General features: G+C 44.0%; 1 protein-coding gene across 1 annotated transcript; it reads left to right on the top strand.

The window, feature by feature from the left end:
• Positions 1 to 861: 861 nt before the first annotated feature.
• LOC130024657 (endogenous retrovirus group K member 7 Pro protein-like) lies at positions 862 to 1,437 on the top strand. Its single transcript, XM_056115352.1, has one exon. The coding sequence runs from the start codon at positions 862 to 864 to the stop codon at positions 1,435 to 1,437; it is 576 nt and encodes a 191-aa protein (XP_055971327.1).
• Positions 1,438 to 16,371: the final 14,934 nt, after the last annotated feature.

The raw sequence follows: 16,371 nt of genomic DNA, 5'->3' as shown, positions 1-16,371 counted from the left end.
GATTCAGGCAGCAGCCTTGAAGGCTTGGAAAGGTCTCCCAACAAAGAGTTCCGTTGTCACCTCTCTTGCCAAAGTCCGTCAGGGCCCTAACGAGCCCTACAATGACTTTGTTGGCCGCCTGGTGGAGGCTGCTGAGCGCCTCCTGGGGGGAGGCGACACTGATAATGACTTTATTCACCACCTAGCCTATGAAAATGCTAATTCTGTCTGCCAGGGCGTCCTCCGTCCCCACAAACGGGGCAAGACCCTCTCTGACTACCTCCGCCTATGCGCCGATGTAGACCCAGCCTCTCAAAGAATGGGACTGGCTATTGGGGCGGCCTTTAAAAATTTGACCTATACTCCAGTGACCGCTCCGGCCAACCCTAGAGTCTGCTTTGGCTGTAACAAGCCTGGTCATCTCTGGCGTCACTGCCCAGAGCGGGGGAGGGCGCGTGTACCCCAGAAATTATGCCCCAAGTGTAAGAATGGGTACCACTGGGCATCAGAGTGCCGGGTTGAAGTTGTCTCTCGCCCGGGAAACTTGTCGCGGGGCCGGCCCCAGGGCCCCGTAATGCAGCAGGCAACTGGGGCACTCCCCTTTCTTCCCCCTCAATCCCTGCCGCCTCCGGCCATTGTTCAGCCTCAGGTTTCGATTCCCTCCTGCGCGCCATCCCAGGCAGCTCCAAATTGGACCTCCGTACCACCTCCCCCACAATCCTAACCCAGGCACAGGGACCTCAGCCCATCCCAGTCAATTTCCAGGGGCCCCTGCCTGCTGGAATGGTTGGCCTCATTATCGGGAGGGGGAATCTTATATTGGAGGGATTCCAGGTCCTCCCCGGCACTATAGATGATACTCTCACTGGCCAGCTTAGCGTTATGGCCGCGACTACGTCCTCATTCCTGAGTATAGATCTGGGTGCCCGCATTGCTGAATTGCTCCTTATCCCACCCAGCGCCACCCCTGGCGCCACCGGCCCCCCGCCACCGGGGGTGTTCTGGGCTCAGGTTATACAGGAGTGTAAGCCACTTCTGACTCTCACCATCTCAGGCAGATCTTTTACCGGCCTTATAGATACTGGAGCTGATACTACCATCATTACTACCAGGGACTGGCCGCCAGAATGGCCAATCTCCCCCTCTTTAACACACCTGCAGGGAATTGGCCATTCAAAAAACCCGATGTTGAGCTCAGCTGAGCTCAAGTGGCAGACCCCCGAAGGAAAGGAAGGCCACGTCCGCCCCTATGTCCTCCCCGACCTGCCTGTTAATCTCTGGGGGAGGGACGTCCTGTCCCAAATGGACCTGATCCTAGTAGATACCAAAGGCCTAGATCTTTTACTTCAACAGGGCTATCTTCCTGGCCAAGGTCTGGGAAGGCACTCCCAGGGTCTCACTGAGCCCGTGATGCCTCCCCCCTCTGTGGGACGACTAGGACTGGGAAATTTACCATAATGGCCATTGACTTGCCTGTACCCCACGCTGATAAGATTATCTGGCGATCAGATGACCCTGTGTGGGCAGATCAATGGCCCCTGTCCTCAGAAAAACTAGCCGCAGCGGAGGCGCTAGTGCAGGAGCAGCTCGCTGCTGGACACATAGAACCTACCAACTCCCCCTGGAACACGCCCATCTTTGTGATCAAGAAGAAATCGGGGAAGTGGCGTCTGCTCCAAGATCTAAGGGCAGTAAACAAGACCATGGTGGTCTTTGGAGCATTACAGCCTGGCTTGCCATCCCCTGTGGCCATCCCCGCCCTATGGCACAAGATCGTTATTGACCTAAAGGACTGTTTTTTCTCAATTCCCCTCCACCCTGCTGATCGCCCTCGATTTGCATTCAGTGTTCCCGTCACAAATTTCAGAGGCCCGATGAAGCGGTTTCAGTGGAAGGTGCTACCTCAGGGTATGGCCAACAGTCCCACCTTATGTCAGAAGTTTGTTGTGAGTGTTCTGGCCCCGGTCAGGGAACAATGGCCGGATCTTTACGTAGTCCATTATATGGATGATATCCTGCTTGCTGGCCCGCACCCAGATGAAGTTATGCGTTGCTGCAGTCATATGATTGACACCCTAACTCAAGCAGGGTTTTCCATAGCTCAAGACAAAATTCAGATGAGTGACCCCTACTCCTTCTTAGGCTTTCAAATCAACCAATCTAGAATCAGAGTCCAGAAAGCTCAGCTCATGACATCCACATTGAAGACTTTAAATGACTTTCAGCAGCTATTAGGCAATATTAATTGGCTCCGACCCTGCCTTAAGCTGACACAAGATGATCTTAAGCCTCTATTTGACACCCTTCGGGGCGATCCCGATCCTAATTCTCCCCGTACACTTACAGATGACGCCCGACGCGCCCTTGCCCTTGTAGAGCGCGCCATTGATGAACAGTTTATTGTTGCCCTGAACTATGAGCTCCCCTTTTCTCTGATAATTTTTGCGACCCCACACTCTCCTACAGGTCTTGTTTGGCAGACCCATCCTGTTTCCTGGTTGTCTCTACCCTCGACCCCCAGACGTGTCCTCACTCCCTATTACCTCCTTGTTTCCTCATTAATTAGACTAGGGAGGGAATATTGCAGAAAATACTTCGGCTTGGAGCCGACCACCATCATTCAGCCCTACGACCGGGACCAGGTAAACTGGCTACTCCAGAATTCCGATGACTGGCCCATAGCCTGTGTCTCCTTCCAGGGACTCATAGATAATCATTACCCTCCAGACAGACTGATTCAATTCTGCAAGACCCACAGATGGATCTTCCCCACTGTCACTAGCTATAATCCCATCCCCGAGGCTCCCACTATCTTCACTGACGGATCTTCTAGTGGGATGGCAGCGTACGTGCACCAAGAGAACATCGTCTCTTTTGGCACAGACTATACATCTGCCCAATTGGTGGAGCTGTCGGCTGTTTGTAAAGTTTTTCAAGACTTCCCCCAGACAGCCTTTAATCTATACACAGATAGTGCCTATGTAGCCTTTTCTGTCCCGCTCCTTGAAACTATCAGCTATATTAAGGAATCCTCTCAGGCGACCAGTTTGTTCTTACAGATCCAACAGTGCATCCGCTCCCGCCGTCTCCCCTTTTTTATAGGCCATCTGAGAGCCCATTCCGGGCTCCCGGGCCCACTATCTGAAGGCAACGACAGGGCTGATCAGGCTACTCGGCTGATTGCAGCCTCTATTGCCAGTCCGGACCCCATAGCAGAGGCCACTAAGGCTCATGCACTTCATCACCTTAATGCTAATACTTTAAGAATGATGTTTAAAATCTCTCGAGAGCAGGCCCGACAAATCGTAAAACAGTGCCAGTCTTGTGTAACCTTTCTACCTACACCCCACCTGGGAGTTAATCCCAGGGGGCTGGTTCCTAATGCGCTCTGGCAAATGGATGTTACTCATGTCTCTTCTTTTGGACGGTTTAGATATGTCCATGTGGTGATAGATACCTTTAGCGGGTACATATGTGCATCTGCTCAGACAGGCGAGGCCTCTAAGAATGTTATCAATCACGTCCTTTACTGCCTATCTGTCCTGGGGAAGCCGCAGTGCATCAAGACGGACAATGGCCCGGGTTATACAGGGAAGAGGTTCCAGGACTTTTGTAAGAAGCTCCAAATTCAGCATACCACTGGAATTCCTTACAACCCGCAAGGCCAGGGCATTGTGGAAAGAGCCCACTCTACTCTTAAAATGTATATCTCCAAATTGATAAAGGAAAGAGACCTATATGTTGCCTCCAGCTCTCCTAAGACGCTGTTGTCCCATGTACAGTTTGTGCTCAACTTCCTAAGTCTGGACAAGGATGGCCGTAGCGCTGCAGACCGTTTCTGGCATTTTAATTCAAAAAACTCCTATGCTATGGCTAAATGGAAGGATCCACTCACGGCTCAGTGGCATGGCCCGGACCCAGTCCTGATCTGGGGCAGGGGACACGCCTGTGTCTATGACACTCGTGAGGGAGCTGCACGTTGGCTCCCAGAGAGGCTGCTCCGGCAAACAGATCTTATAATTCCTTCCAGGGATCCTGAAGGCCCTGAGAAACATTCTCCCTCTCTTTCAGATGTCAGCCCCAAGGAACATCCTCTTGCCTCTGACCCTGACTCTGCTGACCCCATGGAACCTTCATAAGCCCTACGCCCTGCCTGCTGAACCCCACCGGGCAATTCCTATCTGCTGGCAAGTCTTCGCACGAGAAGCAGATGGAGACCGGAGTGTTCTTTCTCAGTGCGCCTTACAAACCCTCTCCTGGTTTCCTGACTTAGAGGTGGACTTCTGCTCACTCATTCCCCTGTCCTGGCGTCCCTCCTGCCGGGCTAAGTGGGAAACAGAGAACTACGCCTGCCCCGGACATAAGAGGGTCTCAGGATGTGGAGATGCCACTGATTTTTTCTGCAAGCGTTGGGGCTGCGAGACCACTGGTACTGCTTCTTGGGTTCGTTCCTCCACCTCCGATTTAATCACTCTTTCTTCAGCACAGAGGTATCCTGGTACTGTCCCATGCCAGCTCCCTGCGGGTGATCGCTATTGTAAACTTCTTCGCATTTCCTTTACACCTAATGGCAGGGCACTAGCCTTCTCTAGTTGGGCCGGGGGTGGCCTTCTTTGGGGATTGCGTCTGTATGCTGGAACAGCCCCTGGTCTTCTCTTTGGCATTCGCAGGACCTTTCCCCAGTCTCTGCCCAGAAGCGCTACTCCGACGGAGCAGCCTTCCTCGACTCCTGCTAACTCTGCTGATTATAAGCCACTCCCCATCTGCTGGGAGGTGTACTTTGAACAACTACAAACATTCGACTCTCCCCGTCATGCAGTTTCCTCACTCATTCAGAAGCGATGCGCTCTCCAAACCCTCTCTTGGTTCCCTAACTTAGAGGTAGACTACTGTCATGTAGCTAATAACTACAGCACCCCGGTGCCCAAGTCAGCGTGTGTTTCCAGCTGGTCCATGCCACATTTCTTGTGCCCTGGACACACGTCGGATCCTGCGTGCGGGGATGACCGAGTTTACTTCTGTGCCACAAAAGCCTGTGCGTCCTCCAGCACAGCCGTCAGGGCTCTCGGCACCCGCCCAGATTACATCTCCTATTCTCACCTCTCTGCTCCCGCTGGTCAATCCAGCTGTCGCCCCCCTGCAGGCGACTCCACTTGTAGGAATTTTCGTCTTTCTTTCACCCTAGCAGGGAGAACCCTTCCCCCTTCCCGGTGGGCCGCTAACGGCCTGGTCTGGGGAGTCACCTTGAGTGGCTCGACCCCAGCAGGGCACCCGATCGGGTGGTTTCTCCGTCTTCGCCGTACCGTATCCCAAGCCCTCCCTGATGCACAGCCTGGTCCATCACCTTCGCCTCCCGCACTCCATCCACCTGTCCCCGTTACAACTCCAAAGATCAGACAGACACTTCCCACATTTCCCACATTTCCCCCTTCCTTCCCCTCCTCCCCGCCATTTCTGCCACCTCTCCCGTCTAGTTCTGTGGACGCCCTCAAGGCCCTAGTGGCCGCCTCCTTTGCATCCTTGAATGCAACTTCCCCAACACTTACGGAATCCTGCTGGCTTTGCCTTCAACCGGCCCCCCCGTTTTTTGATGCTATTGGCCACAATGCTTCCTATGGTATCTCTCTTTCGCCTCCCTCGTCTTGGGGACCCCCTTTGGGACCTCGATATCCTCACCTTTCTCTATCCTCGACCTCTGGCTCCGGCCACTGCATCGGCTCTGTTCCTTCAGCCTACGTAAGCCACTGCACCCGGATCACTCCAGACCCGCGTTTTCCCCCCACCTCCTGGGTAACCCCGACCGAGGATGCCTGGTGGCTATGTTCAGTGACAGGCCTGACTCCTCATCTCGCAGCCTCTGTTTTTGACTCCTCTTCAGAATTCTGTATGACTGTTCTGGTGGTACCCCGTATTTTGTACCACCCAGCTTCCACCCTTTATGATTACTGGTCCCCGCGCGATGTTGCCTCACCCCACCGATTCCGCCGTGAGCCTGTCTCTGCCATCACCATTGCCACCCTGTTCACCCTTGGCCTTGCAGGCGCCGGCACAGGCATCGCCGCCCTGGCATCTCAGCACTCCGGTCTAGCTACACTTCGCGCTGCTGTGGATGCCGATTTAGAGCGCCTTGAACAATCCATCTCTCACCTCGAGGATTCTCTGACATCTCTTTCGGAAGTTGCTCTTCAAAACCGCAGAGGACTGGACTTGCTTTTTATGAAAGAGGGGGGATTGTGTGCTGCCTTGGGGGAAGAGTGTTGCTTTTATGTTAACCACAGTGGAGTGATTAAAAACTCCATGCGAGAATTAAGGGAAGGTTTAGAACGGAGACGTTGGGAACGTGAGTCTTCTAGCTCTGGGTGGGCCCTGCACACTCTACTTCCTTACTTGTTGCCACTCTTGGGTCCCCTGACTGCCCTTTTATTGATTGCTACGGTGGGCCCCTGCATTTTTAACCGAATTACCGCTTTTGTTAGACAGCAGATAGCTTCTCTATCTACCAACCCTATACAGGTGCATTATCACCGCCTGGCAATGGAAGATGCTCCCCTAGACCATACGGCTGCACATTCTGCTGCTACAGAGGACGGCTCGCAGGTCATATTTAGTTGGACCCAACCTTGAGTTGTTCATGGCCAGCTCCCCTTCCCCTCTCTGATCTGACAATTTGGGTATGAAAGAGTCGGACTTTACCCTATTCCATTCTGTTCAGCCGCTAGGTGTCTGGCAAAGCACTGCAAGGGAGGCCTCATGGCTGATTCCGACTCCCTGTGGAGTACACTGGGCCTGCATGGAGGTTTCCTCTGCCTAGCGCTGGCCCTTTTCCGCGGCTCCCCTCCACTAGTAGGGTGATCAGGGGAAAACGGGCTTTGTCTACTCTCCTCCCCTCCGCAAAACAGAGGTATTCTGGATATTTAGGAGGGGCCCAGTCAATGCTCCCCCTAGCTGGCGTCTTTTATAATAAAGGAAGGGGGAGATGTGGGAAGCTGGCCCTTTAACTGACCAAGGCCTAAGTGCCTGTGCTACGTGACCTGCAACAGGCACAGCCTGTGCCACGTGACTTGCAACAAGCAAGGCCAGTGCTAGGTATGGTTACCTTGAGGTATGGTGATAACAAGAAGTAACTATCTCTTGCCTAGTATGTGATGCCTATAAATCATACGGACATAGCCCTTTGTGTAACAAACCTCCCTAACCATATATGGGCACGACCTTCTGTGTAGCTGCCTCACTAATGAATATATTCCCTGATTTCCCCCAATAAAGTCTGTCCCTTTTTCTCTCTTTTTCTGAGCTACATTCTGTCTCTTGTGTCTCGTGTTCATTCGGTCGGTCCTTCTCAGCACCTACGGATCCTAGGGCCACCTCCGCAGGCCGGAGAGTGGTCTGGCGGGGCCCCCCGCAGTTGCTTATCTTATAATAAGTAAATGGCACTACTTAAACAATTTACTTAATTCTTGCTATATACCTTAAGGGTACCTGCTGATGTGCTTACTAACTGCTCTTAATATTTCTGTCCACTTAAACAATGACTCACCTGTTGGGAGTACAAGATATTGATTGAGTAAGTGCTTGGCTTGGGCCTGAATGCTCACTGATGGCACCTAGGAGACTCTACAGAATAGGTAATCCTTGTGTATTTGTTTGTTCTCTTATGTATTTGTTGGTTTCATTCTCTGTGACTAGCCCCAGATGATTGGTGGTCAAAGATTCCAATCCAATGGTTTTAGATAGACACAACTTATTGGTCAAAGGAATGATACATAAGAAGTGATAACTTCTTAACCCATTTATATCTGCTGCTGGACACCATACTGCTGATATGGGTGAGAGTTATAGCCATATATACAAAGCATGGACCCAACAGCACTTAAAACATGAGATCTAAGTTGCAATCACTGGAATATGTTGACAAGTTGACAGGCAGCAGGATGGGGGCAGATGTTGGGGTAAGGAACAAATATGGGAACACTGTTGGAGGGAAGTTCACACTGGTGGTGGTAACAGTTTTGAAATACCACATGTCCAAAACTCAACTATCAATAGATTTGCAAATCAGAGTTCTTTAATTAAATAAATAAAAACAAAAGAAGTGCTAACTTTTGGGCCAGACCATGAAAACAGAAGGTACAGTGCTTGCCTTGTATGCAACTGACCTGGGTTCCATCCCTGGTATCCCATATGGTCCTCTGAGACCTGCCAGTAATAATTCCTGACTGCAATCAACATCCACTTTTGTCATTAGACAAATTCACCATACAAAATATCAGTAAAGATATAAGAGCCCTAAACTAGTAGTTAGAACTTAGACTAACTGATATACAGGGCTGGAGTGATAGCACAGCGGGTAGGGCGTTCGCCTTACAAGCGGCCAACATGGCCGACCCAAGTTCGATTCCTCCGCCCCTCTCGGAGAGCCCGGCAAGCTACCGAGAGTATTGGATATGCCAGACACAGTAACAACAAAGTCTCCAATGGAGACGTTACTGGGCCCACTCGAGCAAATCGATGATCTATATACATATATATGTATATACACACACACACACACACATATATATGTATGTATATATATATATATCTCAATGGCCTTCCATCCTCAAAAAGTCAAATATACATTTTCTTGTGTGAACATGGAAGAAAATTCTTCAGGATAGATAACATAGTAGGGCATAACTCAAACATACATAAATTAAAGAATATAGAAATCCTACCAACCTCAGGGGCTGGAGCAATAGCACAGAGATAGGGAGTTTACCTTGTGTGCAGCCAGCCTGGCCGAGCCGGGTTTGATTCCTTCGCCCCTCTCAGAGAGCCTAGCAAGCTACTGAGAGTATCTCACCCGCACGGCAAAGCCTGCCAAGCTACCTGTGTCGTATTCAATACCCCAAACACAGTAACAAGTCTCAAAATGGAGATGTTACTGGGTTCGCTCGAGCAAATCGATGAACAACAGGAGGACAGTGACAGTGACCAACCTCAGATCACAATCACGAAAAGAAGATGGGAGAAAACTCCAATAAGTGAAAGCTAAGCAAAACACTGGTAACAACTGGATCAAAGAGTAATTCGAGAAGGCAGTCTCCTGCCCCCGAGCCTGGCTGTTCCTTGCTGGGGCCCCTTGGAGGGGAGCGGGTTGAGCTTTCCTCCCCGCCCCGACCAGGGCTACGGCAGCCGAAGACCTCCAGGACCAGCCACCACCATGCTGAGACCACTCTCCACACACATGAAGGTACTGGCAGAGGGACAAATCCACGCGGGTTCCGGGGCCGAGATCTCCAAGCCTACTCGGATTGGAGTCGTCGAGCATCCTCCACCCAGATCCTCCAAATTCCAGTAGGCGGGGGTCACACCCACCACCTGGCCCCCAGCGCCGTGTAATCCCATCAACGGCCAAGACTCAGAGACTATAAAATTCAGCTCCCGGAACCACGCGGCCGCATTCGCGGCCGTGCGACATCTTATCAGGACATCTTTTTATGACATCTTATTATCTCATTCGTACTTTGGACAAACTTGCAGGCTATCGAATGTAGCCTGCCCACAGGGCAGAGTCTGGCAAACGCCCCCTGGTGTACCAAATATGCCAAATACCAGTAACAATGATGGGTCTCATTCTCCTAAAGAGCCTTGAATATAATTTCAGGGCTTGGATGAAAGAGACGTTACTGGGGCCTGCTCGAGGCAATTGACGAATAACAGGATGATGAATGAATGAAATCAGAATGAAGAGAGAAACAATCAAAATCTGTGGGACAAAGCACAAGTTTTGCCAAGTGGAAAGTTCAAAGCAACAAAGGCCTACATTAGGGAAGAGAAAAACTAAATCAATAACTTAGACACACGTCTTGCTCGAGTGGGCCCAGTAACGTCTCCATTGGAGACTTTGTTGTTACTGTGTCTTGCATATCCAATACTCTCGGTAGCTTCACGTCTTAAATACTGGAAAAAGAGCAGCAAATGAATACTAAATGTAGCACAAAGAGGGAAATTTAAAAATGAGACCAGAAATTAATGATACAAAAATTAGAAAATCAATATAAAGAATCAATGAAACCAGAAGCTGACTCTGAAAAGATAAAGTAGACAAACTTTCGGTTAGACTCATGAAGAAAAAGCAAGGAAAGTCTCTTCAAGTGGTGCTGGGAAAACTGGATAACTACATGCAAAAAAAATGAACACAGACATCTTTTTAATGCCATATGCAAAAGTCAGATCAAATGGATTAAAGACCTCAGTATCATAAGGTTCATGGAGGAAAACAGAGGAAGAACCCTCCATGACATTAAAGCCAGAGGTGTTTTCAAAGATAGAACACCACTGGCCAAGCAAGTTGCAGCAAAGATAAACAAATAGAACTACATTAAACTAAGAAGCTTCTGCACCTCCCAAGAAACAGTAACCAAGATATAAAGATGGCCCATGGAATGGGAAAAATTAATTACCTAATACCCATCTGATAAGGCATTAATATCAAAGATATATTAAGCACTGACAGAACTTTATAAGAAAACAACATGCAACTCCATCAAAAAATGGGGAAAAGATATGAACAGAAACTCCTTCAAGAATTATAAATGACCAAAAGGCACATGGAAAAATGCTCTACATCACTAACATCGGGGGGATGCAAATTAAAACAACGAGATATCATCTCACATCATAGAGAATGGCATACATCAATAAAAGCAAGAACTAGTGCTGGCACAGAAAGAGATTCTCATTCACTGTTGGTGAGAAAGCTGACTGGTCTGGCCTTTTTGGAAAATATGGACTTGCCTCAAAAAACTAGAAATTGAGCTTCCATCCACCGCAGCAATGCCACTTCTGGGAATATACCTTAGAGTCCCAAAAGCACACACCAGAAATGCCATTTTCACTTCAAGTTCATTGCAGCAAAACACACAGTAACCAGAATCTGGAAACACCTCAAGTGCCTAAAAATAGACGACTGGATAAAGAAACTGTTGTACATCTACACATTAGATTACTATGCAGCCACCAGGAAAATGAAGTTATGAAATTTTATGTAAATGGATGGGTCTGGAGAGTGTCATGCTGAGTGAAATGAGTCAAAGGGAGAAAGACTGACATAGAATGATTGCACTCATTTGTGGGATATAAGAAAAACATAATATGAGACTAATGCCCAAGGACAGGACAGAAGAAACAAGAGCTGGCGTGACTAGATCACTGTTGAAAACTTGGCACAAGTGGTCAGGAAAGGGCAGTTAGGATAAAGAAGGGACCACAATGACAATGAAAGTTGAAAACAATCATTTTGGACAAGAAATGAGTGCTGAATGTAGATAAAGAGGATATACATGATAACCTTTCAGTATCTATATTGCAAACCGTAATTCCCTGAAGGAAAGAGTAGGAGAGACAGAGAGAGTGACAGAGAGAGAGAGAGAGAGAGAGAGAGAGAGAGAGAGAGAGAGAGAGAAGAAAAGTGCCTGCCATAGATGCAGCTGGTGGGGGGAGGGGTTGGTGGGAGGGAAACTGGGAAAATTGATGATGGGAAAAGTTTGCTGGTGAAGAAACTGGTATTGTCACATTATGACTGAAACCTAATTATGAACAACACTATTACTGTGTATTTCACAATGATTCAATAAAACATGGGGGATGTGGGGAGAAAACTTTGAAATAAATTGGATCAAAGCTGAAAGGGGATAGATTACAATAGACTCCTTGAAACTTAAGGTTAAGCAGGAGAACCTAGAAGCAATTGACGGATTATTAGAGTCATGTGACGTCCCCTAACCAAATGAGGAGGAAATAGAGAACAAAAACAGGTAAATATCAGGCAAGGAAATTAAAATAGTAATTAAGAATCTTCTCAAGAACAAAAATACTGTGTCCATATGGATACATTGATGAGTTTTATAAAGCATTCAAAGCTTTACAAGATCTTCTGAAATACTGAGGAAAGAGGAATCCTTCCCAAAAGTTTTTATGAAGTCAACAATGCAATAATATCCAAAAATGATATACTTCTACAAAAGAAAAATTTAGACTAATTTCCAAGACGAACACTAATTCAAAAATCCTCAACAAAATCTTAGTGAACAAAATCCAACAGCATATCAAAAAGATAGTATGCCAAAATCAAGTAGAATTCATCCCAGAAATCCAAGAATGTTTTAATATATGCAAATTAATAAAAGGCAAGGATGTCCACTATCTACACTATCATTCAACACAGTATTAGAAGTCCTAGCAAGAACATCAGGCAAAAAAAAATTGAATAAAAATGTTAAATTGTCATAATTTGGTATTCAAATTGAATAAAAAGTTAAATTATTACAATTTGCAGATTACAGGAGACTATACATAGAAGAGTGTTTATTAAAAAGGTTCTATAAACAATAAATAAATACAGCAAAGTAGCCAGGCTGAAAAGTGAACACATAAAATATGTTGCAATAGAATATGCAAATAATGAACTAGAAGAGGAAGGGATAAAACAGTTTGTCCAAATGGTGTCTGAAGACATCAAGTACCTAGGAATAAACTTAACAAGTGTGTGGAATAGCTCTGCTATGAAAACTATAAAGCACTTAAGAGAGACATAGAAGAATGCCTTAAAAGTGGGAAAACGTCTCATGTTCTTGCATTGGAAACATCAGTGTTGTCAAAAGAATCACCCTACCTAAGTTACTTTATAGATTCAATGCAGTCCCGATGAAAATCCCACTGACATTAGTTAAGGACTATGACAACTAAATAATAAAGTACACAGATCCATTATAATACCTCAAATAGCCAAAGCCATACTGATAAATAAGTAATTGGGAGGTATCTCATTACCACACTTGAATAGTACAAATCTATAGTGATTAAGAAAGCATGATATTAGAATAATAGTAAGTTCTCTGACCAGTGGTTTAGAATGAAATATCTAAAGACAAGTCCCCATATCTATGCTTAATTAATTTTTTAAAATAGGCACATGAAGTGGAGTGAGAATAACTAAAAATAGTATGGGGAAACTGGAAAGTCACATATATATAATGAAATGAATCCATATTTCATACCATATGCAAAAGTTAATTCATAGTGAACCATATAGGGTTCCAGGGATCAAATCCAGGTCAGCTGTGTGGAAGGCAAATGTCCTACGTGCTGTTCTATATCACTCTATCACTCTACACCAATATTTTTAACCATTATTGAGACATGTGGAGGTACTAGTTCTTAGAGATTTCCTGCACTGAAGTTGATTTTACCTGTGGAACTATGCCAAAGAGTCTTAATATGGGAAACTGAGTAGTGGCAAAGTCTGAGAGGAATAGGCATATATTAGAAAGCATTTCAGTGATGCCAATAGCCCTTTTATCATTAAAATTCAAGATGCATACATATCTCTTTGCTTTAATACTTTTCACATATTTTAAGATATATTTAGTAATATCGCTTTACTAAACAAACAAAAAGTCTTGATTTGTCTTTGTAGATGTGTTTGGAAAATATTCATCAAACTTTTAACCTGGGGAGAAGCTCTGTTGAGGCTCAGGTATTAAAATGCAATGGTTTTTTTTTATCACTTTTCCTGAAATTTAATATAATTCTGGAGTTCCAGGAAATTTAAGTCTAAGAATATCCATTGAGAAATCTGAAACAAGTATAAATTTTTCTTTAATTTTCCTTTATTTTACTTGTGGTGACAGGTACTGAATTCAGGACCCCTCACAAGCAAGGCAAGTACTCTACTACTAAAAATTCTTTCACCTAAGGTTATCACAGTAAACGCACGTATAACTATAAATATTTGGTTAGAGAGAAAAATATATCTGTTTTAATTAACTTGAAATTATTATTTATTTGGCTTTCATTTGTAGTGAAAATTTGGCCTCAGCTTAAAATTTTCAGGTGTGCCATTTTTATATTTTTAATATAAAAATATTAAACATTTTTCAGCATCTAATTATCACTATCCTGAAACTTAATTTGAAGAAAAAGTTATGCTGCACATTCAGTACAGGGAAGATAAGAAAATAGGGTCCAAAAGAAATAACCATGATTCAAAATTTGGCAATACAGGGAATGGAGCAATAGCGCAGTGGATAGGGGATTTGCCTTGCATGTGGCCGACCCAGGTTCAATTCCCAGCATCCCATATGGTCGCCTGAGCACTGACAGGAGTAATTCCTGAGTGCAGAGCCAGGAGTAACCCCTGAGCACCGCCAGGTATGACCCAAAAAGCAAAAAAAGAAAAAATTGGCAATACAGAAAAAAACTTTCATACCAGTGTCATAGTTTATTGATCAATAAATACAGTCTTTTCATTTAATAATCACTTATTAAAGCTTGGCCAATGCAGAAAATATTACTAAATAACCATTAAAACAATAAAAATTATTTTTCAGAACATGAGAGTACATCCTGTATTTTATATCTGTCTATAGGATTTAATTTATTTAGCAATAATACTTTTTATTAATTGATTTACTTACATGTTAAAAGAGTAATTACTTGAAAGTAGGTGCACAATAACAATTTATTAGATAAAATTGATTTTTCATGTAGAAGAATGTATCAGGATAACTTATAATCATTTAGCTTATCAAAGATTTTAAATATTAATAAATTTAGTACAAAACAGTAATTATTGAATGATTATAAAGTTTCAGGACATGAACCAAGTTGATCATTATACATATCTTACACAAAGATATGTATAGCTTACACATGAGCCCAAATTGATCATTATACATATCTCCAAATACATATCTTATACATATCTCCATATACATATCTTACACAAAGAAGATAATATATTATTCTGTTATTGGGTCAACATAAATTGGGTATTGGGTATTCTATTATTGGGTCAACATAAATGCATTAACAGAAAAGTGTCTTTTGAACAGAATTTCTTGGTGAAAAATCTCAAAATTTTACTTACATTTATTATAAACAAGTTTATTTTAGAAAACACATGAAGAGTTATCTAAGTTTTTTTAACCAAAATTCCTGAAAGATAGTAGCAGTAAGGGAAACAGAAACATAAGATTATGATTTCAATGTTAGAAAAAAAAGTGCTTGTTTTGGAGCACCAAGAACTATGGCAATATTATGGCAACCTTAACCTATAAACATGTATGATTTCTGAGGACTCCATGAAGATATTCCTCATCTCTCTGATTCTATTGATTCTGTTACCTGAATTATCACATGGATAGAAACTAGACTAATTGAAACTCCTAAAATGACCTTAGACTATTCAAATGAAAGGAAGTTTCTCAGGTCTTTCACTTTAAATTTTACATGATTAAATTTCATTACAGAGAAGATTAAAACTACATATCTAAAATAAATGATAAATCAGTTGAGAGTGTAAAGGAAAATTTTTTGAGGGAAATTATGTGCTACTTCATAAATGAATAGATAACATAAATAAATAAAATGCTTGAGCAAAATAGTCATTGCTGATAGTTTTCTTGATTTGAACAGGTGATCAAACCAGTCATGATATTCCCTTAAACCAAATCTTAGGCAAGAACAAGGCTTTATTTTATTCAATTCTATGAAGACCGAGGGAGGAAAGGACATTTTAGGAGAAAAGTCTGAAACGACAAGAGGTCCCTTAATGAGGTTTTAGGAAGGAGGCCTCTGTATAGCACAATATGCAAGTGTTTCATGAAGGTGCAGCAGATTATTCAGAAAATCTAGCTAAGATCGTTGATGAAGCTGACTACGCTAAAAACATATTTTTTTAATGTAGTAAAAAACATATCCTATTTGAAGAAGATATAACCTAGGATATTCAAAACTGGAGAGGATAGATTAATGTCTGGCTTCAAAATTCAAAGGACAGGTTGACTTTCTTATTGGCTTAAACTACTTGTGATATTAAGTTGAAACCAATGCTCTGTTGCCATTCTGAATGGTAACTACTCAAGACTTATGCTAAATTGCTTTTGTCTCTGGTTGATAAGTGGAGAAACAAAGCTTGATGTTAGCATATCTGTTTATAATATGGACAGGTGAATATTTTAATTTCACTGTTGATACGTTCCTTTCAGAAAAAAAATTTTTCAAGATATTTCTGCACGTTTCCTCAGGCATATACCACTTACCTTTTTAAAATGGTATAAATCATATTAACCTTGATTTTATTAATATTTGAGAAAGAAAAATGGTGTACAGGGTACAGAAAATTCTCGATGATTTTGTGAGTTGAATACTGTTGATTGAATGGGTGATAAACAATTTAATGATCCTACTGCATAGTACAGTTTTTGTTCAAACACATTAGAAAGTGTAGGGCACAGATACAGTTGTTCCCTGGTTACTGTATATATTGTATGACAACGAGTTAACAAAAGGATTATAAAATCTTGAATAATATTTTTATGGAACAGTGTTTCAGTCCCTGTGAATGGT

Source organism: Sorex fumeus, unplaced genomic scaffold (assembly GCF_029834395.1).
Source record: "Sorex fumeus unplaced genomic scaffold, SorFum_2.1 ptg000029l, whole genome shotgun sequence".
In the NCBI taxonomy this organism is placed as follows: Eukaryota; Metazoa; Chordata; class Mammalia; order Eulipotyphla; family Soricidae; genus Sorex; species Sorex fumeus.
The sequence above is the reverse complement of the archived record's forward strand: the minus strand, read 5'-3'. Positions and strand labels throughout refer to the sequence as shown.

Excerpts from the sequence above, each read along its gene's own strand:
- LOC130024657 (XM_056115352.1), top strand. The coding sequence starts at position 862 with ATGGCCGCGACTACGTCCTCATTCCTGAGTATAGATCTGGGTGCCCGC.